General features: G+C 40.3%; 1 protein-coding gene across 1 annotated transcript in view; it reads right to left on the bottom strand.

Moving 5' to 3' along the window:
* Nucleotides 1-26,053, bottom strand: part of LOC149251902 (chloride channel protein CLC-d-like) — a 214,408-nt gene extending 188,355 nt beyond the window's left edge. Inside the window, exon 1 of the mRNA XM_089459624.1 lies at nt 25,481-26,053. Within this exon, the coding sequence (XP_089315750.1) occupies nt 25,481-25,782 (302 nt within the window). The 5' untranslated portion in view covers nt 25,783-26,053. The remainder of the gene's footprint in view (nt 1-25,480) is intronic.
* Nucleotides 26,054-26,287: the final 234 nt, after the last annotated feature.

The raw sequence follows: 26,287 nt of genomic DNA on the forward strand, positions 1-26,287 counted from the left end.
CCCTACCCTAGGAATCGAATTCTTGATCAATTCGTTCTCCACCATCCATGTGTGTTTCCAAATGAACCCCAAGCCTCAATTTTATACTTTTCTTGTTGAGTCTTCAACAACCGAGATTAAGTCTCTAATCAACAGCGAAGATTAAAACATGACTTGATCTGCCTTCAAGATCATTCTCACCCATATTTTGATTAATACCCATTAATATTTTAATTTCCCTAAATTTAGACTTAGGAACCCCATTAAAAATATTAATTATTTTTATAGAATACAATCAGGGTGGAATTTCACCAAACGGTTTATGGGTTCTTTAGACTCTCCACCAATTTTCAAGGCTAGAGCACCTCCCATGCTACCAAAAACTAAACCACTCCCTCTTAGCGAGGAAAGTGCTCTAACAACAATGTCCACCTGCATGTTGCTTTATTTCTGAAGCACCTCCTTTCTACACTGTTGCTACCACCAACATTATGCTCCTGCTGCAACTGTACTGCTACCCATGACACTGCCACTGCCACTGCTACATCTGTACTACAGCTCCCTCTCAAATGTTGCATCTGTTATGCTACTAGCACTGCCACTGTTGCATCTGTACTACAGCTCCCTCTCAAATGTTGCATCTACTATGCTGCTAGCACTGCCACTGCTAACACTACATCCGTACTGCAACTCAGTTGCTAAGAGAAGCAACTAAAAAACATCCAAAATTAGTTGAACTTAATTGTGTTCAGCATAATACAATGAATGTTGGAATCTTACTGTTGTTGATTTTGACCCTCTGAATCTTCTGCGTTGCTGCTGACTCCTGCACTGTGCCAACTACACTGCTACCAACCTTGCTCTGTGCTGATCAGTCTCTGGTCCCCAGCTACTGCATCTGTCCTCCAAACACTCCACTGCATCATCTGACACTAAGTCCATCTCGCTACTGCTGAATCTGCTGAATCTTGGTTCCCGTAGCAAGAAATTGATCCAAGAGGTGGACTCCTCAAGGATCATGCCCATCTATATTTCTTTCAAACTACAACTCTGAATCTCCCCACCTCCCTCCTAGAGATGCGGCTGCCATCTCTGGCAAATGTCAAATGACCTCCTCTCTCCTCTGCACAACACTAGACCGGCCTATGCACTCCCTGTTGGAGCTTGTAGATCTACCCCTCTCCGCTGTTGTTTAGCAAGTGAAGATTCAGACTCCTTGGCTGGAAGTCCTCTGAGGAGAAAATTCCCCTTCTATGTGGCTTCGCTCTTTTCCGACGGATTTCTGCCCCGACAGGAACTGCGCCCTTCAAGCACTGCGTTGAGGCTCTGCATCACTCCCTCTGCCTCTGCAAGCTCACAAACTAGAAATCATACCTCTCTATTGTCTCACTCAGAGAGAAATTTCCTCAGAACTGCTTCCCGGCAAGGATTGTGCAATCCCTTCAAGGGGATTCGAATTGTTACTAAGTGCATCTTTCGGCCTCATTGCTCAACACTGGATCTACTCTTTCTGTTTCAAAATCAATCCTCTGATACCATGTGAAAATTCCTACACTCTAAAGGAACCCCTACTGCAGCAAATCTAAATCTACTTCACCTACTTGATTTTTAATATACATTAACCAAGTTATTCTTATAAATACTGAAGCAAATTACATCTGCAGCCTACATTAATTAAATATTTGATCTCATGAAACAGAAAACAGAGCAAAGAACAAGATACATAGGGCACACTTATTTTTGGACACAATAGTCCCCGGAAAAACCCAATGTGGGAAAACCGATGCAGCAGTTCTGAGGGTTTATTATTATGCAGGAGAAATATCTAAATACAAATCTACAATGCTCATCTAGCAATCCTTTACAGAGAAAATACTAGCAGAAAATCTGAGTGAGTTTTACCTTCACTTCACCCGGCAATCCGGCTGATTCGGAACAAGACTGGCTAACCCCGGCTATTTCTACATTGGCTCTGTGTCACTTTCTCTGCCCTCTGTGTCAGCTCTGCCAGCTGTTCCAACAGTTCCTGGCTATTTCAGTAGTTTTGGATTTTGCATGACAGATAGCTTTTCTGCTCTGCTGGCTCTCTCCGCCTCTCTGTCTATATTCTCCAGAAATTCCTTCTCCCGGATTCTCACTGCCCCTCTGCTGCAGAATGATCACTTAATTCGAAATCCTTAGCAAACCCTGCCCTAGGAATCGAATTCTTGATCAATTCGTTCTCTCCGTGTGTGTTTCCAAATGAACCCCAAGCCTCCATTTTATACTTTTCTTGTTGAGTCTTCAACGACCGAGATTAAGTCTCTAATCAACAGCTAAGATTAAAACATGACTTGATCTGCCTTCTAGATCATTCTCACCCATATTTTGATTAATACCCATTAATATTTTAATTTTCCTAAGTTTAGACTTAGGAACCCCATTAAAAATATTAATTATTTTAATAAAATACAATCCGGGTGGAATTTCACCAAACAGTTTCTGAGTTCTTTAGAACTCATGTGCCTTAGCCTCTCCACTAATTTTCAAGGCTAGAGCACTTCCGATGCTACCAAAAACTAACAATAATTTGCTAGGAAGAGGAGTTTTTGGTCTTGGAAGGTATCAACATCTAGGGTTGAGTGGTTGCCTCAAAATCATTCCCCTTGGTGGCCATTCCTTCCATTTTCATCCATAATTTCTCTTGCCCTAGTTGTTTTCCCTAGGATAAAACCCTAGTTTGGTTATAGCTTCAACTTGAGGGCTTGTTGAAGGTTTCATGTGCCTTTATCTTGCTAATACCTATTATTGGAAACCTTTTCTTGGCATCTTGACCTTGGGTCATCCCAACACACAACATATCAATCAAACCCTAGGTCTTGCATTGCCTCAATTTGGCCTCTACTTGGGAAACAAACTACCCTTTCTTCATTGTTGGAGCCTTGTTCCAAAATTGTGCCTTTCCCCTAGAAGCCTCTTAGTCACCTTATACCTTTAAGCGTAGAAAATCTCTTAGGTGACCTACCCACCGATACTCCTCCCATTGGTGAAAGTCCATAAAGAGCAAGGGGTAGTAGTTGTGGTGACAATGGGCCACTACCTTGTTATTGTCACTTGGTATAGTGATTGGTATAGTGATTGCCTTGTAGGGTACCCCTCCACAAGGCTTGCTAGATTTTGCAGCAACATTTTTGGCATCATTGTCGAGGACAAAGTGTGTGCTTCATCCTTGTAATTTGAAGATCTAACTTCATCCCTTTCAGGAGAATATCTCTAATGACAAGATAGACCCTCTTCTAGCAACTCCATTGGAAGAATGAAGCCCTTGTTCCTCATTGAACTTCCAAATTCGATGATTGTAGGGTGGAGTAAGCATCTCCCAAGGCATTTTAAATTCACCCTGGCGACTCCTCATTTGGTTGCTATGCAAAACTCAAGGCAATGGCTCCTTGGGATTTGCATGAGATATACCCTGCTTTAGATGTCAAGGATATTCCTGGATATCCAAATCGATTGGATATAAATTCAATGATGAATGTCCCAAAATTTTATGGTAATCCTTCATCAATTGTGAATCAAGTTGCCAAAATTTTCAATATACTTCAGAGATCGACATGGTTCATGAGGAAGCTCTCATGATATTCTTCATTAATAGCTTTAGGGATGATCAAAGAGATTGGCTTAAATGATGCAAACCAAAGAGCATCCCTTCTATTGGGGTATTCATTGAAGAATTTCTTAAGTATTGGGGACCAATGTGTCATATTGAAGTTGTCATTCAAGACTTGACTATTGCTCTCCAAGAAGAAGGTCTCCTCAGCTATAATAAAGAAGTTGAAGAAGATCATTTCCATCCAAAGGAAAACATCGCCCTTTATCATCTTGATTATTCTATTGATGAAGGAGAACAAGGTAGTGATGAGGAAGAGTACCTTGAGCAAGAATCCTCCCTTGATCATCTAGAAGAGCACTTTGAAAGTGATCTTGAAGATGGCCTGGAGGATTGTCTACCTGAGGTTTCTCTTCAGCGAAAGTTCCTAAGCTTGATCATTGATTACTCTATACTTAGGCTGAGAGAAAGGATCCAATGGTGCAAATTGGATTCCTCTTCTCCCTCCTCATCCATGACTCTTTTTCATGATACATGGTCATCTTATTTTCCCACCTTCCACCCTTGTGATTCAATGTGCCAATCTTGCAAAGGTGATTGTGATGTTTTATTGTTCTATCTCAATGATTCATAGGGGCAAGAGATGTTATCTTGATCTAATGATATGCTAGTTGCATTGGTTATTTTCTATACTTAGGTCATGCATTGTATGTTAGCATTGCATAGTACTGTAATTGAATTGTGTGAAATTTTAATTACTGTTGCAGTTAACTGGTTATTATTCTCCTATCAATTGATTATTTGTCTTCTGCAATTTCTTTGCAACAAACACTGAATAAAACACTATTGCAACTTCACAGAAAATAAATAAACCACAGGAACTGAGAAAATATTGCACACACACAAATAATGAACACCAATATTTTTGGACAAATGTCCCGGAAAAACCCCGTGGGGAAAACCAATTCTGCAAATGAGTATTTTTTTATTCTTCAACAAAATTCTGTGATTGAAAATTTACAATTGTTTGTTGTAAATTAGCAAACCTCTAGAAAATTGTTTCTTTCACTTCTACAAGTCGATTTGGCTTCCTGGAGACAACTCGGCCCCCCTGATCCAATTTAGACTCCCTCTAGCTCACTAAATCGAACCACATATGTGGCCCTAAAAACTCAGCCCTCACTGGCAACTCACATTGGATAGGAAAACAAACTTGGTCTCCTCTGGAATTTGACATCTTCAAACAAACTCGACTTTCTCTAAGAAATTCTATCCCTCTAGAAAATTCTCCTTGCTCCAGCAACTCGACCTCTTTGAGTCAATTTGCACTACTAGAAACTCAACCTCTCTAAAATAAATCGATCTCCTACAAACTCTTGAAATCGCTTTGAAGAATTTCCTCCAACAATCCTATCTTTAAGCACAATTGATCTTAATCTGTTGGTGCCCTCACGCTATCATTGCACCCTTGCTATCACTGCAAATTTCTGTCTCTGATTTGTTCTCCAAATGCCCATCAATTTCCTCTTATAATCTCTTGTTGAGTAATCAACGGCCACAATCTAATCACCATTTGAGCCTCCGATATGGTGATTTGTACCTCCCATGTTGATCTGATTTAGAATATTAGTTTGCAGTGCTAAGATCTTCCTCAGATTATAAACAAAATGCTTTCATTGTGCTTAAGGATTCATCAATTTTTGCAAGTGAAATGAAGAGTTTTTATGTTAATTTTATGAGAAATTTAACATAAACCAGAAACTGAACAGCAGCATAAACATGTACAGAACATCATCAAAAACACATTACAACAAGCACATGATAAAGGAGTTCACCCCTCCTAGGCTACGTCTCCTTGGTCCAGCTTCCAATGGCTTGGGCCTCTCTATTATGCTCAAAAGTGTAAAAATTTGTGTTTACAATGCTCAATGTTTCTGAAACCTGCTCCAATCAGTTTAGAATGTCCAAAAATGGCTATCTAGCCTCTTTTTGCATCCAATTTGGTGGAAAACTGAAGAAGTTATGACTTCTCCTAGTTCTCCCAATATTCGCTCCACAAATTGCCCCATTTCCGACATGATCCTACAAATTAGCCACAAAAACGCACTAACTGGGCAAAAAAGTCGTCGCGCAACGAGCCATAATCTGTCGGCCAACTGTTTATCGCAAATCGCAACCGGCATGGAAACCAGCGGGCTTTATAGTCTATGAACACTACCAGCTATGTGCAATTGCGATGTGGCAGACCAAACAGAAGTATTAACCGTAACCGATAAACATATCGCGTCCAGGATCCTTTCGCAAATCGCAATTCGGCAAAGTATCGGCGGTCCATATATGCGGGAATTCTGTTTTTCTGCGAAGTGCGACTACGATCTGCGATCCATCGCATCGCAACTCTGGGGCCGATCCCTTAATGCCTTTCCGCCTGTCTTTTGCGAAGTGCGATTACGATCTGCGATCCATCGCATCGCAACTCCAAGAACGTTGGGGCCGATTTTCCGTAATGCCTTCCCTGCGCCGATGTGCGATTGCGATCCATCGCATTGCTCCTCCAGCCGATTCTTGAAAGCCTTCTTGCCTGCCTTACCATATCGCACCATAGCTGTTCTAGGGCCGATTTTTAACATCGACCCGCCTGTGACATGCGATTTGCAATATGCGGGGGCCAATGGCAGCCTGCCACTTGGCGCCTCCCCATTCGCTGAAGGGCCTTGCCACATCATCCAATCCTGCCATGTGTCCAAGTCAAACCTGAACTTTGACTTGCTCTAACTTTTTCATATGAGCTCAGATTTGAGTGTCGTTCGCACCGTTGGAATCAGAATGACGAGATCTTCGATCTGAAGCTAAGTTTATCAAAATTCTGACACTTTGATTTTTTGAGCACTTGCTCACATGTGGCACACTTCTTGCACGCTATATGTCCCCCTGCCTTCATGTTAGCATGTTGCCTTATCCCCAAACCCACTAGGCTCCCGGTCTTTGTGCAAATGCATACTTTCCCTTTATAAATATTTTTGCCCCTTTAGGTGGGGCCCAGCCTTTGGATCTCCATATCATCTCACCTCAACCTAACTTCCCCACATTCTTGCTTAAAAAACCACCTTTTCAAGGCTAAGACCAAGACAGAGACTTGTCCATCTCGTAACAAGAAAATTCATCATCTCTCTCACCCCACCCTACTCCCTTTCATCAACCTCGTTACAAGGCATTCACACCAGGGCGAGACTGGAAATTTTCCACCCGTCACATAATGGAAATGACCCCACCATCATACCTTTGACATGTAGAAAGTTTAAGGGGTGGCCAGCATGTATGCACACACACACACATATATATGTATGTATTGAGAGAAGATACCTACCCTCGATACTTAGAATTATGTGACTCCCTCTTGAGCTTATATATGAATATATATTTCAATGGCACTCTTGACACTTAGACAATGTCGAGCCAATCCCTCATCAGCTTACATTTATATACATGCCCATGACACTTAGTCAAACACAACAATCTCTCCTGAGCTTTGTATAGTATATCTATATATATAGTGGTTATGCCTTTACCATGATCCCTCCTTAGCTTAAAATGAAACTTACACAGCCATGCTATTATAGGCAGGTAGAAAGGCGCACTCTGTTAAACAATGCAAGAACACAGGCCTTTTAACACAGATCATTTCAATACAATGCAAATTAGCCTTTTGAATAGGGACCCCACACAACTCTCATCATATAAAACATAACAATCAACAATAAATTCCAAGAATAAAGGAAGATATCATTTAACCATCGTTCGTTGGAGTATTATTGTTAGTTTTGTAGCATCGGACAAGTGTTCTAGTCTCTACTTTGATCAGAGAGGCTAAGAAACACAAGAGCTCCAAACCTAGAAAAAGTTCCAGGAGAAAACACTTAGAGATGGCTCAATTAAGTTAATTAATCAATAATTAAATATTTCCTAATTATATCTTAGGAAAAGTGATTAATTAACAGTAATTAATTGATAAAGGTGAGAATTCTCTATAAACACACATGGATCGACTCAGAGATGATCTTAGCCATTGATGAGAATCTAATCATGGTTGTTGGTTCACCAATGAGAGATTATAAGAGTAGGTCGATGGGGTTGAGGAAGAGACACTTAGAAAGCGAGTTTCCTTGGCAAATTGAGCTACCCAGTTGCAGTGATTCAGAAGGGAGAGAGATTCGAGCCAAAAAGGACGTAAAGGCTGAGAGGGAGCAACAGAAGTGATTCCAGAGGAAGTTTCGAATTCTGGAGAGGCAACAGCAAGAGGCAGAGTTATTCCACTAGAGGTTGCATAGGGACTATGCAGCCAGCTTTAGTGAGCAGTTCGATTTGGCCGTGGAGGAGGTCGATTCAAGTTCTAAGGTCGGGATAATTTTCCAGAGGGCCAGAGAGTCTGATCCGAATTGGATCCTAGAACACTCTCTAAGTTTTCATGAACTCTTAAAATTATGCCAAAGTTTCAAAGTCTTATAAAGGTCAAGCTTATCAGAGATATCCTCGTGACAATGGCAATTTGTGATCAGCGCGAAGCAACGAGGACCCTTGGTGAAGCGCGCAGGCCGTTGGCCCATGGTAACGCGCACTGGCACAAATTGGCAAAACTAGAGGTTAATTCGAGAAACGGGAGCAGTTTCTGACAAGTTGCTAATCGCATATTGCAGGGAAAACCCCTCAAAGAAGGATAAGCCTCGAGCGCCCAGACCCGAAAATGTTATAAAACGTGGAAAATGATGCCTCAATTCTGACGGAGTGGGATTCCACAAAACCAGTAGGATATCGGAATGGCTCGAGGCAGTAAGCGGTTTCAATAGAGTCCCGCCCGATGCCACACATCGATTGCCACGCGTCCAGCGGAAGAGAGAGAAAACCACTCACATCGGACGGGTAACCATCGTGCTACTTAGCCGCCCGATATGAGCGATGACCGTAGGATCTGGGACCCCCAGATCGATGGCGGAGACGCGATCCGATGGATGACCAGATTCGACGGGGTAAACAGGCAGAATTATATAAGATTTGAAGTCCGATATGGACGATGCGTTGGCGGAGATTCATATTTCGCAGGCATTCTTGGAGTTAACGGACAAAACGGTCGTTCAAACATTTCCAGTGAACCTGACACACTCATCCGTTACAGAATAGGTGGCCACCTCCCTGTGAGGCATTATACAGTGATGATTACGCCGAACAGAGGGATTCAGGCGAATAGAGGCAGGGAAACCAGAAAGCCGAGAAGCAGAAACGAACAGTCAGGAAGTCGATGGCTTTAAAGCCACGAACTAACAGAGACAGAGCAAGCAGAAGGCAGTAGTGAAGAGAGTTTGTTAGACACAGAAAGGAGCCGAGCTGACCTGCAGAAGCAAAGGCAACATCGAGCCAGACAGAGCTAGAGAGAGTCAAAGAGTCTGTGTACTCCAGAGAAGGCTTGAGAGGTTCAAGCGAACTCCTCTGTATATGCCTATCATGTATGAGTCTCAGATTGGGCTCATACTACTGTGACCAATAGAGGTCGAGTTTCAGTAAGTAGAGTCTGTGTACTCCAGAGACTTGGGGGATCCAAGTACAGTCTTGTTGATTCATATCTGCTGTGTGAGACTCAAATTGAGCTCACTGTTGTAAAAACTCTGCTTTTGAAAACATAATAGAGAGGCCACCACTGAAGGCTGGACTGGGAGACGTAGCCCAGGAGTATTGGGTGAACTCCTTATTAAACTTGTTGTGTTTACATGTTTGCTTATTATGTTTTCTCTAACTGCTTCAGTGTTTGTGTATTTCGCAATCTTATCGATCCGTTGCATAAAATAACATAGGCACATCCATGCACATGAGTCTGTAATACCTTAATTGTTTGTCTTAGATCAATTTTAGATCAAAGTCACTTCCAGCAGCAGCAATAGGCAGGATGGCTTAATCAGAGGTAGTTTCGAGCCGCATGTGTGAGGGTCTACACAAGCAGTGCACAAAGGGCATGCGCAAGGGTTTGGATAGCCAGCTTTTCTGAGCCAGGTTGTGTCGGATTTCTTGTGGAGGGGAAAAAATTCCCTCAATATTTTTTGTCAAATTTCTTGTTGTCGGATTGCTAGTTTGGGCATCCAGAGATTGTTAGCTTTTGTAGCATCGAATTTGTTCTAGCCACGAAATTTTGTGGAGAGGCTAGAATACATGAGATATCCAAAACCCAAAAATCGTTTCTGGAAATTCCGCCTAGAAGTGTCTCAATTAGATTATTAACCGATTTTTAAATATTTCCTAAGTCTAAACTTAGGGAATATGGTTAATTAATCAATATTAATTGAGATAAGGCATGAATCATCTAGAAACTCACACAGATCGACCCAAAAATGATCCTAGCCATTGATTAAGTTTTAATCTTGGCCATTGGTGCTCCAACAGTGGATTATAAAAGAAAGTCGATGTGGTGATGGAGATCATCCAGTGCAGATACTTAGTTGCCTAGGCAGTTTGATTTTCTCAGTGGCAACAACTCAACAGAGAAGATAGAGCCAAAGGGTGAATAGCAGGTGGAAGAGGAGAGAAGTAGCATTTCAGGAGGAAAATTTTCAGTTCCCAGAAGAGTCAAAGGAAGGAAAGCCGAAATATTCAGAGGAGACAGCGTAGGCACTACACAAAGGGTGACACAGGCATCTCAGTGCAGAGGCAGGGGAAGCTATTTCGGAGGCAGAAAATAGCTGTGGGGTGAGAGAAAAATCTCACAATATTTTTGCCAATATTTTCTTCAGATTAGATTGTCGGTTGGGCATCTAAATTATTGTACTCAGAATTGTTGCTAAACATTAATAATAAAACCCTCATATCTACACCAGTTTTCCCAAGTTGGGTTTTTCCGAGGACTATTGTCCAAAAATAACTATGTCAAATTTATTGTGTGCGCTAGAATTTCTTAGTTTCCAGTATTTTATTTTCCGCAGTATTTTTGGTGAATTGTAGCAGTGATTTTATTCATTATTTGTCGTAGCAAATAAATTGCATAATTAATTTTTGAGTTAGAAGAATAATTTCCAGTAGTTGCAGTAGATAATAATAAAACCCTCATCTGCTGCATCGGTTTTCCCAAATTGGGTTTTTTGGGGACAATTGTCCAAAAATAACGGTGTCAAACTTTTATTGTGTGCATTATTTTCTCAGTTCCTATTTTTGCTTCCGTCATATTTTTATGGTGAAGAAATTGCAGTGTGAGTTATTCGTTATTTGTCATAGCAAATAAACTGCTTAATAATTGACCAATTAGAAGAATAATTTCCAGTTGCTACAATTCAAGGAAATTTTCACAATTACCACTGGCCATACATACACAATCTTACAAGTAGCCTTGCAGCCATTAAGACAAAACATGCATCTAAGCATTCACATTTCACATAAGCAATAAGCATTTACATGGAGTTCATTTACATGATAGCACAAGTAGGTAACTTATCTGAGGATTTGATGACTGGCAACTGAGATTGGGACTTCCACTCTCCACCCAACCATAGGTTGGCTACACAGCAAGTCTTTCTTACAGCCAACCACCCCCGAGCCTGATTCAAAACCTATGAAAGGAAGTGCTCAAGGGATTAAAACATTTGTCATTTACCCATTCACATGGGAATCCAGAGTCCACAAAGCCTCCACTCTACCACCAAGAATCCAGAACGTAGTGCGTCTCCACCCAAATGCAAGAAATAACAGGGAATCCAAGACATTTATAGCTCCACCCCACAACTAGTTCAAGGAATCCAGAACTTACAATGCCCTACCCTTAATAACACTACAAGAATCTAGAGGTCCAAGCTTCTCCACCCACTTTTCTCATCAAGAATCTAGAACCTAGTGTCCCCACCTGTCTCAAGGAATCCATAGCACACTAGCAGTGCCACCTAATGGCCTCCATGGGAATCCAAAGATTTGGTCTCCAGCTGTAAATCAAAATATCAAGAATCCGGAGCCTCACAATGACTCCACCTAAAGTACACAGGAGTCCAGAGCACTTGCTCCACCTATATTCTTTAGCAACAATTATTTTCTCCGTCTTTCATCTTATCCTCGCACTTTGGCCAACACTCCTCTTCCTTAGTTTTACCCTTGTGTCTCTGCAGGCCCTCTTTTTTTTATCTCTCTTTTTCAAATCATCCTCCTCCCATTGTCGCGGGCTTGTTTTCTTCTCGTGCTTCCCATGCTCTATCTTACATGTTGACTCCCCACATTGCCCACAAGGCATGACAGGGCAGTAAAGGGGTTGTCCTCCATTCAAAAATCCCCACACTCCACCTCTTGTTTTCCATAATGCCATTAAAGACTCAATCAAGCCTCAATTAGTAAGCAGTCAGGGATATGGTGACCATTAAACACTCATCCATCCATTCCCAATTCCCAAGCAATTATCTTCCTCATGCTCTGAATCTATGTCCCTTTTCCCTCAGCCAATTCATTGTAATCAATTTACAAAATCAGATTCACAATTATTTACATGAGGGAGTTAATAGAAAGGGTCGCCACAGACGCCACCCCCTTGGAAGAACACCGTCGTTAGTGTTCTTATACCTAAACACAATTTTATAGTGAGCTTTATAAATACAACTCATTACAATTTCATTTACATTCACAATTGCTAACCCGACACTTTGTCCAACTTTGATAGCTTTCCTTCTGGAGTGTTGTCTACCTCCAATGTCCAACGTTATTGTCCACTGTGCCCATTGTTGCTTGACGTGCAACCAGCTTCACACAAATCCAATGCTCTTCATACATCATAGGTACGCAAATCTTATGAGATTCCTCATAAAGAAATTGCAACAACTTCAAAACATACCCCACTAGCAAATTCATCCATGAGGTTAACCTTGCAATTTAATTCACTTCATATCGCAACAAAATCAGATTAGTTCAAAAATTCAAATTATTGCAGAATCATAACTTTAAATAAACTGAATCATGTTCATAGTTATAAATTTCATTAAATGAAATAACTGATAATTATCTTTAGTTTTTCCTCTTTGCTCTTTGACTCACACATACTAAGTGGTTTGCCAAGCCAGGCTAGCACCCAATTGTACCCATATTGGTCCACGTAGCCTTTCCTTCTTTGTCTTCATTCCCAAAATCACTCAGCAATGCTCAAGGGAATTAAAATCAAACTAGTCAACCATTGTCGAGAATCCGATTGCCTCATCTCGACCCATCAGAACCAAGCAATACCACCTCCAATGTCTCCAATACCGAGAATCCATAGTACAATGATATACCACTGCGAATCCCATAGCCAACTGTCCCCGTGAATCCATAGACTACCCCGTCAATGGCCTTTCCTGCCCACTTTCCCAATGGTGTTCCATGTGGCCTGGAACCCATCAAACATTCTCACTGTGTTATCCAATCATGGAAATCACAATCTCTATTTTCATGCCATCCACATAGTCATAATATTTTTAAACATAAGTAGCTTATCTTGCTACTATGATGGTTTTCAACCAAAAGGCCTATAGGACCAAACAACATATTTTATTCCTTCTCTATATTATTAATGTAGAGAATGTAAATGGATGTATCTCAGCCATGCAGTCTCAAAGCTTGAGATTCTTCTCTTTTATGTCAATCTTATGGTTGTCTTGTCACTGTCCATTTATTTCCATGGACCTAACTAGCCCACTTGGTTGTCATATTGTTGTGCACTTATTCCATAGACCCAACTAGCCCACTTGGTCATCATATTTACTTACTTCCTGCCTTCAACTTCCCTTTTATTTATGCATCGGGCTTCATCTGGGTCTTATATTTCCCGTTGGGTTCCACTCAACTCTTCCCAGGAGCTCCATTACTTTTCTTCCATACCCAACAAATTTCCAAGAACCCCCCCCCCCCCCCACAAAAAAAAAAAAAAAAAAAAAACATAAATGGAAAGAATAAGAAGAAAATGAAGAACAATAAAAATTCATGACAACAATACAAAATTACACACGAATTAGCATGGCCATGTTTACAGTCAACAATCAAAGCAACAAAATAAAAATAAGAAGCCAATAGTAATATGCCATACATGTAAAGCATTCAATACCCCCACGACAACCCAAGACCATAAGATCTGGTAGTTCCATGTGTTTTCACCATCATATGAGTAAAAATATTCAAACCGAGCCTTTTCCCAGTTTCATGGCAGTTTTAAAGTTTGCAATGCCCATCCAATGTCTCCAAGGAGGGATCCTTCAATGCTTGTCAGAGGACCTTATGGGGGTGCCCCCTCCTCTCCCCCTCTCCTCCAGCGTTATACACTGTTGGTTCAAGTGTTTGAGAGCTCACACAAGCCACTCTTCTCTTGTTGTATTGATTCTCTCATGCGCTTCCATATACACTCAACTATTAGCAGCTTCAATATACTAGTTGCTACACTCCCATGCTATGCTAGGCATGTCGCCCAGCAGCTGCACACACATCTTCAATTTTCTTATTAATCACATATCTCAAACCCGACACTATATATATATATATTTGGTCGAATTAATTGTTATTTAAATAAGGATCAATTAACCACACTCATACATAAATTGTCAACCAGGGTAAGTCTTTTTATTTCAAGGCTATCGTGTAAAGTATATGCAGGTAACAATGCCTAACTAGCACTATTAACATCAAACTTTTAGAATGTCACTGCAATCATCACTCTCAGCGTTCAAAAATCATTATTGCCACACTCAAGCATTTAACACACCTTGCACACAGTAATATATATATGTGTGTGTGTGTATATATATCTACTAGTTGCTACCCTACCATACTATGCCAAGCATGTCGCCTTACAGTTGCATACACATCTTTAAGTTTCTTATTAGTCACATATCCCAAACTCGGAATATATGTGTGTGTGTGTGTGTGTGTGTGTGTACCAGTTGCTACCCTACCATACTATGCCAAGCATGTTGCCCTGCAGCTGCATACACATCTTCAAGTTTATTATTAGTCACATATCCCAAAATCGGAATATATGTGTGTGTGTGTGTTGGTTGAATTAATTGTCTTTAAATAAGGATAAATAAACCATGCTCATACATAAATTGTCAACCAAGGTAAGTCTTTTTATTTCAAGGTTATCGTGTAAAGTATATGCAGGTAAGAATGCTTAACTAGCCCTATTGGCATCAAACTCTTAGAATGTCACTCAAATCATCACTCTCAACATTCAAAAATCATTATTGTTGCACTCAAGCATTTAACACACCTTGCACAGTAGGAAAGACACTCTTTGCAAAATGAAACAGTTAACCAAACTATTCAATCACTCTGTCACTCTTATGACAGGAAAGCAACACTCATCCACTCAACCCTTCATTCAATAAAAGAACACACTCAATCAATTTGGAAAAATACTCTGTAACAGTCACACAATAATGCATTAATTGAAATCTAGATACTGTAATAGTAAATTAACGCAGAGCACACATAATTATGAGTGGACCGGTCTAGGACCTAAGTTGTTGCACAAGTAACTGAAATTACTACTTTGTAATTCAACAAATCAGTAACTATAATGCATCAAGAAATTTGTAATAGTAACAATAAAACAATTATGAATTAAAATGAAGAGAAACTAAACATACAATGGCAATACCTCGCTAACCTAGTAATCCCTACCAAAGAGGAGGGCCCTTCCTCCTTAGCAGGGAGTTGGTACACACAACTCATGAGCTAATCAACAAAAAGGTATGATGCCACACATCATAAGAGTTGTGTTGATATTAGAAATTATTGCAATTACACTATTTCTCCAAAATTATAATGTTGATGCCACCACCCATGAGGCAGATGGTTTTCTCTTTTATAAATTACATTACATCTATCTTTGAAACATAATCAACCATGAGAATCTCTCGATTCTCTCGTTGCCAAAATCAATAACCTCACGTAACATATTACAACAGTTTGTTGGGAATATAAGGTGTTGTAACAGTTTTTTCAAAATAACAAAAAGACCAATGACTAGGAGTCATAACTATCTCAGCCAACTTTGGCTACATTATCAATAGGTTAATTACTTTGTTGGCACAGTGACCAATGTTGACTTTGACCGAGTGATAACCCATATTGATCGTCATTGTCGTCGTTGGAAAAACAAAGGATCCAGGAGATAGAGTATCAACACCTCTTTGATTATGGAATCGGCAAGACAAAACTAGAAGAATTATCATAGCATCCCTGCAACAACACCTTCAGCAAGCCAAATCTTCCCTGAAATAGCCCCTTGTCACTTTTGTTAATAAAGTCGTCTAAAATAGTCAACTTCATACCAAAATAAAAGCAAATATGAATATATTAGGTTGATATAGAAAATAAACATACATTGGTCAAAAGGCAATGAATAGGATAACTTAGGGTCAAAATGGTAGATAGACAAAACAGATACAAAAAGGGTGCCAATTCCACGTCCCAACACCTTCCACTAACTGAAGCAACTACATGTCCTCGTGCAAACCTCTTCAATCAGATTTTGATGCATGATGTGAATGCAATTCAGAAAAATTATATGTTGTTGTTATATCATCTATAGGGGCTTTGTAACCACGAGAAAGGAGCAAGCCCAGCCACCACATCTCTGCATCTACTGACTTCAACTAATATGAATGTTGATGCATAAGAACAGAAAACCAAATCAATATGGAAATTTAAATCTAAGCCCCAACCAACTAGATACACATTTTGTAACACAATCCAGATACTTAGGGATTCTGTAAAGTGGATGCACAAAACTCTGAAAACAATAAGGGTCTTCATCTCTCAGCTTTTTCTCACAAGCCTCCCATCTCAATTTGCTCCCATCAAGTGCACTTTGTTTCAACAATTCAATACTTATGGAACAACGTTCCAGAACCTTGTTTATGATTTCCATCATCTGATCCCTTGTTTCCAGAGAATTTATAAGTTTGTTGAATGCTCTCAACACTTCATCAGTAAACCCTAGTTCATTTCGAACATACAATGACTTGGATTTCAAATTGGTTGTTGTAGTATTCTAATCCGCTTTCCAACAAGTGAAAGCCCTCAATTGAGTTTCTCCTACATAAGGTGTAAAATTAAAGCCTTTCTCTCCAAAATAGACATACTCATGTAGGTATAGTTTACATAGCAAGTGTTGTTCCACAAAACTAGCTTGCTGAAATATTTCTAAAAAAGTTTGAGGATCAATCATCTTATATGGTCTTTGCTCCTTAACTGTTGTCAGTTTGAAAAGGAGGAGCTTTTCTTGTAGGAAAAAAGGGTAGGAAGTAGAAGGGCTCAAAGGGATCACTTCTCCCTGTTCAATGAGTTCCTGCATATTTTCTTGTTCCTTCAATTCTTCTTCTTTTACCTCTGGTTGTACTACCTCAAATATTGGTTCTTGTGTAACAGTAGTTTCGTCAGTAGGTTCTTGTGTCATAGCGATTTTATTCCCCTCAAGTCGCTTTGTCTCCATTGTTGGTCCTTGTGTGATGGCAGTGTCATCAACAAGTTCTTGTGGTGTGACCTGATACTCATCAGGTTTCTGCTTCAACTGATGGTTCTTGTGTGTCAGCAATGTCATCAGCAAGTTCTGGTGGTGCATCCTGAAATTTCACATCCTTCGTTTCAATTTCTACTTGTATCCCCACTGAAACAGTTATTGGCCTCCAAATTTCATCTTTTGTACAACCAACTTCTTGTGAAAATTCCTTGAAATTGCAGTGACTGGAATTTTTTCTCCTAACTTATTAGCATTTTATTTGTTATACAGCAAATAAAGATTAAATCGCACTGCAATTCTTTACAAATAAAATATGTTGCAGAGGTAAAATCAGGAATTGAGAAATAGATGCACACACATAAAAAACGACACAATTATTTGGACTAATAGTCCCTGAAAAACCCCGAAGGAAAAATCAGTGCAGCAAATGAGGGTTTATTTTATTATTATGTAGCAAATTTGGAGGGTACAATAATCTAGATGCCTAACTAGCAATCTTTCAGCAAATATATTGGCAAACTATTTGGGAGACAATCTTCTCCCTCTACAAATCAACTTCGCCTCCACTAGCTTGCTTGCACTCCTCTCTAGCAACTAGCACTCTACCAAAAATGCGCACTGTAGGCCTGGAATAACTTGCACTGCCTACAAACTAGCTCCAAGTGAGTTGTCCAGCCTCCCTCTGCCCCGAGAAAATATTTGCTCTGCCTCCCGGATGATCTCCCAGCGTCCGGAAACTGAAACGAACCCTCCCTGGCAACTCGCACTGGTTTTCTGGCTATTCGCACTAGCTTCTAAATGGCCTGCTAGAATGGCACTGCTGTAATAGCACCTTTCCTCAAATAAACTGCTGCCCCAATAATCAACTTGGTCTGCAAATAATTTACCCACTCCTAGATTGAAATAGCGTCCCCCATGTCCTATTTCCAAGGTCACAATGTGTCATGTCAAACACTCATATTTCCATGTCTTCCATGTCCCATGTCAGACACTCATATTTCCATGTCCTCTGTGTCCCATGTCATTGTGTCTTGTGACAAAGCCCGCAACCCTCCACAAGTCCAGATTTGCTATATTTAATAAAGCTTAAGCATCCCACCCATGTAACCCTCCAAAAACTCCCTCTTAAAAGTCGTTACCTTATCTATCACAAAACATGCTCTAATACAATGGTAAGCAAATTCTGCACTCAAAGAATAACTAAATCCTAGGTAACTTTAAATACTGAAGCCCTATCAAAACAACAATCTCTGAATATGTTAATCTACAAACACATGCTATTGGAAACACTAATAGAAAACACACAAAAGTTGAAATCTCAAATATGCATTACTGTTTTATTAAATCTGAAAACCAGTAAACTCTACTGCTGTGTCTCAAAACCTCAGTCTCATTAACAACCCATTGGAAGACCCTGTCACTCCATCACAATAGAGCACCTAGGTTAGAGGACCAGATCCTAACCATAATTCTAATTCTAGTTTAGGGAAACGAGCCCTAGGTCTACATGAGAGAGTGCCTAGATTAGAGCGCTCAACTAAGAGTAGCAAGCATGTACAAAAGCAAGTGCTGGCTCCTAGAGATCTGCACCCTACTTGGACTAAGTCAATTCAAGCACCTATTTCTAAAACTCAAAAAAGCAAACTGGAATTAAAAACTTCACTGAAATAGAAACTGAATTGAAACTGAAGCTAAATCTGAACAACAGTTCTAATTCTGGAAATAGTACTGAAAGCTAAATCTGAGCAGCAGTTTTAAATCTGGAAGTAGTTGAAGGTTGGTGCATGCATGTGCCCTCTCTATCTCTCTCCTACATAACTGCTACGTGCCTCCTTTATTCCACTAGTGCTATGCCCTTCTACCTACAGTTCTCTATCTGATGATGTGCACAAATCAAGAACAGCCCGGCTGAAGCACCATTAATGCTAGAGAATGCTATCCAAGCTAAACAGGTAAAAATCTAACATATTTAATATTTACTCAAGTGTAATAACAAATCCTATTACAAAAAAATAGGGGCAAATTATTCCATGTAATTGTAATAGATAGAAACCTAAATGAACATTATGATCGTCCTAAGCCCTCCACAAAATTTCATCGTGTTTCTAGGTATTTAAATTTTAGATCACATTTGTTGGTTATCATTTCGTTCATAGCTGCAAAACATTATCTAAATGTATATGGAAATATTTATCATGAAGTGAATAAAAAGAATGGCCTAAAAATATTTCTACTGGCGTCCTTTATGTTATACTGATTTTTCTGCACACGTTGTTGACAAGCCTCCTTTACGAAATTGATGCAAGATCAGACAGGATAGCAGATCGACCTCCTTGAGCCTCTGGGGGTTAGAAAAACTCTACAACCCACTCAAACACATCCATATGTATACACTGGACAGTCAAAAAAAGCCTCAGTCTAATTAAAATTTGTCATGAATATCAAATATAAGTCTTAATGAATTCATCGCTCTACACCCTTACTGGAACCATCAAACAACATAAAAGAAGTACATAATATTTCCTGTGGTGATCTATGGTACAATCATGGGGGCTTCACTCAATGAACCTCTGATGTGCATTCGTGGCATACTAAACAATACCTGTAATTTGACTACAGATTGGAAAATACCTTTAAAAATCACATTTTTTAATCCGCTACCAATACGAACCCAATACACCTTCCTAATTTAAAAAACCCCTACTTTCACTAGATATTGTAGGTATCCATTTTTTTATTAACATTTTTTATACCCCTTTATATTTTTTCATTAACTTTGAGCTCAATTTTTTACACCTGCCAATGTAAACCCTTTACCTCCTATTATATGCTCAATATATTGTCATTTTTTCCTCAATATATATCCCCCAATATGAGCGCACGTAGTATGGTATTGCTCCCCCAGTGAAGCCCCCATGGGTACAATCTTCTCCATCCATGCTTCAATCTTATGGTCTTACCCTAATGAGTTAATTTAACCATCATGCCGATGTGTGAAACTCACACAATTGACATTCTCAAAACAGTTGCCCATTCAAGTGTCATAATTAGAGGGGTGTTATCAAACAGATTGGACAGTAGAGCTGCTAATGAAAAAAAGGAATTTCAAGGTTTAGGATAAACAAACCTTTGGCTAGTTGCACCGAAAGATGTGTTCTACCGTCCAGTATGTGGAAAATCTGTTATTCCTTTCACGCAAAACATGGAATTGACAAGTGATATTTAAAATAAATATTAAACAAAAAAAGGAAATATCCATCATAAAAGATATTTCAATGTTAACCTTATGAAAGATACCTTGTATCAACTTTATAGATAGATAGATAAATAGTAATTTTTTTTCTACATCTATAAGTCCTTTCTATGTCCCAGTTTGAGCGAGAAATTGTTATTCCTTAAGTTCTAACAAAGAGTTGGCACGTGGTGTTTAAGAAAAAATATTAATTTAAAAAAAAAATGTCTATCATAAATAAAATATGTCAATATCCAAATTCCACCTTGAGTAAAGCATATATATATAGCAATTATTCCCCGATGGGGGTGGCTGAGCATAGTTACGGTGATGTGACAAAGGGTGGGGAGAGTACCCCCGCCTTCAATGTGGGTGGTACATGAGTATTGCAAGGAACAAGTGTGACGCGAGGTGGAGTGCGTCTGGAGCCTTTAACAATTATGGTGAGTGCAATTTGGCTCGCCAAGGTGAATACCTTTGGCGTTTTGTTTGGCTAATGGGCATTTTTGGAGGTGGTAAGAAGTTTGCAAGAAATGCATGGGTTGGCTTCCTGTGTATTCTATAGCAGGGCTGCTACACTATGTGGTTTGTGATTGTCCTATGGAGAATCAGTACCTTGCTCGTTCGGGGGGCATTGCACTTCACAGTTTGGGACCCCGGTCCTGGCGTAGCGCATGAGCATTAGAAACTTCGATGGGAGTTGGCGTTTCGAGTCCTTTGTTGTTACGGCCCTATCAAGAACTGCCTCTTGCAAGGCACCTCTCCTAGTCTACTAGGTAAGCCCTTGTGACCCTTTGTTTTGGGTTGTTAGTTGTTGGGAGTCAAGCTTTAGGGTCCTTGTTTCATTGGCTCTGGTGCCCCTCTTGTTCTACCACTATTTGGTTGCAGTTTTTGGGTGTTTGCATGGTGGTGTGGTGGTGCTCTAGGTCGGTTTCGCATTTGTTTATGTCTTGAAAGAATTTTCGTTGGGTGCTCTGAGTTGTTTGTTTGAGGTGTCATGCATGTGCTTTAATTCCTTGTTGTGTATCTCTGTGGGAAGCAGCGCGAGGGATAGTTGTTGCCTCAGGTCGGTTGTGTCTCGGTTTTTGAGGTCAATAGTTCCTCGTTGATGGTATTTTAGAATTCTGGGGTGGGGTTGCGATAATGTCCTTTTGTCCTACAGTCTGGGTCAGTCGTGCCTCCATCCCTTTTGGTTGCTTCAACCTAAGTGGTGGTGATAGTCCCCTCAGCATTAACCTTGGGGAAGAGGTTGTGCGGTAGGTGGTGGCGTTCGAGAATCGGGATTCAAGTTCGCGACACTGGTCTACTTGGGTCACTTGGGACCTCCTTGGAGTTTGATGCATCGGCAAGCGCAGCAGGGAGGGGCCATCCAGAGTGGAATGGCCCAATGCGGTGTTCGAGTGAAGAGAGATGTTGTTGGGGGAGGAGGGGAGGCAAAGCAAGATGGCAAAATCGCCATGGAAGTTTTGCCAACTCCTGCGTCTACTATGGCTCCCCCTACCTTGGAGTTCAGTCCCCGTCAAGTGAACTGTATTACAGCTCTTGTTGTGAACATGAGCAAACAATTGCATGAACACTAGGTGGAATCTGTGGGACTTCTAGAGGATATACAGCATGCCCGATGGGACCAGATGGACTGTATGGCGTCTCTCCGATGTAACCAACGGCGTCTCCATGCTCAGCTAGTCAAGTTGGAAGACCGCCTTGAACATCTTGAGTTTCATGCCCATGGACTGTTAGTTTTTGTAGCATCGGATGTGTTCTAGCCTTGAAATTTTGTGGAGAGGCTACAATGCAGGAGATCTCCGAAACCCAGAAACCATTTTTGGAAATTCTGCCTAAAAATGACTTAATTAGATTATTAGTCAGTTTTTAAATATTTCCTACATCTAAATTTAGGGAATATGGCTAATTAATCATAATTAATTAAGCCAAGGCATGAATGATCTAGAAATTCACACGGATCGACTTCAAATTAATCCTAGCCATCGATTAAGATTTAATCTTGGTCATTAGAGTCCCAATAGAGGATTATAAGAAGAAGTCAATGGGCATTTGGAGAACACACTTGAGAGGTTTGATTTCATGAGCAGATCGACTTCCAAAGTGGCAGCAGTCAGTTGTCGGAGAGAGAGCCAGTGAAATCAAAGCAGTGAGAGAGGGGCAGAGACAGTGAAGCCGAAGGAAGGATTCCAGGTCTGGTGAGTGCATTTACAGAGAGGCAAGTGAGCCACAGTGAGGCTAACACAGAGTTGCGCAGTAGCCTCTAGAGGCAAAGTCAATTTGTTGGGAGAGATTGACGTTTTCAATTCCAAAGGTCGGGAAGGAGTCCCAAAGTGCTGGAGAAACATCTTTCTAGTCAGCAGAAGGCAAAACGACTTCATCAGAATCCAACAGAAGGCAAGCCATCCAACTAGCTACGCAGAGCAGCGTAGAAGCTGACGCAATGCCTCAGAAGGCCAAAATTTTGAAGGCACGTGGTGCCGGGAGATTTCCTGTGGGGTGAGGAAAATTCCTCTCCGGATTCTTGCCAATATTTCTCTGTAGGATTGCCAATTTCAACATCCATTTGTACTCAAATTATTTCACTATTGCTTAATAAATAAAACCCTCACTGTTGCACCGATTTTCCCAAGTTGGGTTTTTCCAGGGACATTGGTCCAAAAATAACTGTGTTATTTTATGTGTATGTGCTAGCATTTCTTCCAGCATTTATTCTTACACAGTTTTTATTTATGTAGAGTGCACTGTGAGTTATTCAGTATTTTTTGTAGGAAACAGTAAATAAATTGTTAAATTAAAATAACAATTAGGAGAATAATTTCCAGTTGCTGCAATAGGGTTCCGGTTTTCTAGAATTTTCACATGGTATCAGAGCGCAGATGATCAGCCGGAGAGCTCAGTAGTGAATGAAGAAGGAGTTTCGTTGTTCAGTGTGGGCAGCAGATCGAAACCCCAGAGGGCAGCGCAGTTACTTTGCCAAGAGTCCGAATTTCTGGAGGAGATTCAATTTTTCTGAGAGAGCGACAGAAAAATTTGATCTCTCCAGATTGAGGGATTCCAGAGGCAAAGGGAGCAGCCCACAATTTTCGCAGAGTAAATCTCTAGTTGGACGAAGTAGTTTTGCGGCAGTTCGCTAGAGCATAGCTAGCGTCGAGTGGAAGAAGAGCACATACTGGGGGGGGGGAGAATTTTCCTCAGGGAACTTCTAGTCTCAAGAAGTTCGATTTCTCTTGCAGATCAACAGTCGTTGTGAGCAGAGTTCCTCACTCTAGAAGGGAGTGTGAATAGCCTTGCAACAGTTGAGCAGAAGGGAAAAGGAGGTTTTTGACATTTTGTTGAGATGACCACTGCTAGACTTCGTGATCAGGACAAGTTGGATGGAGCTTTCAACTATGTCATCTGGAAGGCAAGGATGTCTTTCCTTCTAGATGAATATGCCCTAAAGCCATATATTGATACAGAGGTAGCAGAAACCCCAGGATGTAGATCAGCTAAAGGAGTATAGAAAGGAGATGGCACAAGCAAAGAGATTGATCCTAGATCATGCCCGGGATCATGTTGTATCACAATAGCGGCCAAGGGAACAGCCGAAGAGATGTGGGATACACTTTCCACGTTGTACCAGGGAACTTCGGAGCAGCGGAAGATGTACCTAGAGGAGAAGTTGAGGCTCATCCGGATGCAAAAGGGGGAAGGCATAGACCCCTTCCTCACCACGATTCATTGAAAATGCATTAGTTCTCTTGTCAGGGAATTTGTATATGTCTTTTTGAAAACACTTTGTGATTAGCAGCCACACTATATAGTGAAAGAAAGGGAAAGGAAAAGGGAGATTAATTGTTTCAAAGAAGTGCAGGTCTTACGTCTACCATGGTCTTATAGGCATCAAATCTCTGTGATAAAATAAATAGTCAATATACGATACTTTACATGCTTCAGTTTCTTTTTACGTCACTCATTGGTAATGGTTAAATTTGTCATAGGAGTTCCTGCTCTCATGGGCGGCAGGTTGTGTCCACTTTAAACATGCTATTATATAAGTTTAAGTAGATTGATCTTCCGTAGAAGTCCTGTCAGATTGCTTGCGACAGCAATCCAGGGGGATCTTTTATGGAAGATTCATATTATCTTGCAACCATACAACTAGATATAACCAGAAGATTATTTAAAAGACAAGGCTACATCTAAATTAAAAGGAAATCTTAATAACTAGATTGCAACTTTCTTGTCTGGCAATTGGTGAACAAAGTAGGTCGCTGGGAATGTTTAGTAAGAGTTCTGAGCGGACATGTTGCTCACCTGAAATGTCAGCCCTTGTTGATTTGTATATAGTGTCGCTGCTAATCACAAAGTGTTTTCAAAAAGACATATATCAATTCCCTGACAAGAGAACTAATGCAATTTCAATGCTGCCCAAAGAGTGCGGTGTCGTGTAGACAGGCCTGGATGGTTTTCACTTTTTGTGTATGGCTCAAATAAAGCATTCACTCAACCAGCTAAGAATGGAGTCCATTAACTACTAGATACAATCATGAATCTAGTAAATCAAGTTTCTACACCCCTGAAGACTATGTATTTGAGCAATCAGCGCACCAACGAAAGCAAAGGGTGCAAAGGTGCCGAAACCACATTGGTAATGAGTAGACAACTGAGGCTGATTGGTTCAAGAATGGATATCTACATTCGAAATACAGTATGTCAATGGCTATTCGCTCAGGCCCAAGAGCATCCACAGTGGCAAACAATAAGCACCGAGCTGCAGGGCACTAATGACTGTATATGTGGATAGGTGCACAGTCGATTGTATACTTGCAGACATCCAACGGTGTATAATATGCTGGCATATCTTGCCATTAATGCGTTGCAACTTGGTGCTTATATCGATTCTAAAGGAAACAAACGCTGTGGAAAAAAAGGTCCATGACAAAGAACGGGAACTAGGGTGCCTCTCGATCTTGAATCTCGTGACCTCAAATCAAAGGCAATTCAGATTGTATTCCTCTTTCAATTTAGATTTTAAATTTGATAGAGTTTAAGCTATGTTTCGAGCGCATTATCAATATCTTAAAGCTTTAAATAGGCTGTCACTAGAAAACGAGATTTGGATATCTATGCAACTCTGTATAATTCACGGGACCTTCTTCATAAAGAATATCCAAAAACGAGATGAGAATAATACCCATATAGGTGCCTGCGCGTATGCATTTTTCTCGTTTTGGCAGACACAAAATTCTGAATGGGATCATAATCAAGGCTCTCAACACCGATTTCGCCATCATCGATCTCCTGCTTTTCAGGTCTGGAGTTCAAATCCCTTCCATCGCTGACGAAGGAAATATCTTTACAAACCTCTCCATTATCCTCTGCTTCAAAATGCTTCATGAATACTTCGAATTGCAGCTTAATCTCTCCGTCGTCTCCTTTCTCCACCAAAGGCTGGGAGATTTCAGAGTCCTCCGATGCCATCTTTGCTATCTTCATATTCCAAGTCGATCCAAATTAAAATTAAAATTCACACGATTGCTGAAATGGATATCGAATCTGCTCGAAAATTCGGAACAGAAGGAATTTATAGGACGCCTTCACGAATCATCGATCCGCTGCCAGAGACTTCCCTCCACACCAACGCGTTCGAAATATAGAGACTAGTAATAGCAATCCAAATCAAAAATGGCTACCATTCATTCATTCCCCCGCTTAGAATACTATTTTTAATGAATTTATTAATTATTCATTTTAGCTGTAAATTAACATCCGTGCATCGCTAGCGATAAATCATGTTCCGAGGGGAGGAATCTTTGGCAAAATTTAAAAAATGATTGGAATCTGCAGTCAGTCAGTATGATGACTAAATCTATTTATATTTATAATTTTTTGTTTTTAAATTAATTATTCATTGTAGCTGTAAATTAACATCCGTGCATCGCTACCGATAAATCATGTGCCCAGGAAAGGAATCTTTGTCCAAATTAAAAAAAAAATGGTC

The sequence above is a fragment of the Pinus tabuliformis genome, chromosome 7 (genome assembly GCF_031772625.1).
Source record: "Pinus tabuliformis cultivar Carrire ecotype Pingquan chromosome 7, CPIR1, whole genome shotgun sequence".
NCBI lineage: Eukaryota > Viridiplantae > Streptophyta > Pinopsida > Pinales > Pinaceae > Pinus > Pinus tabuliformis.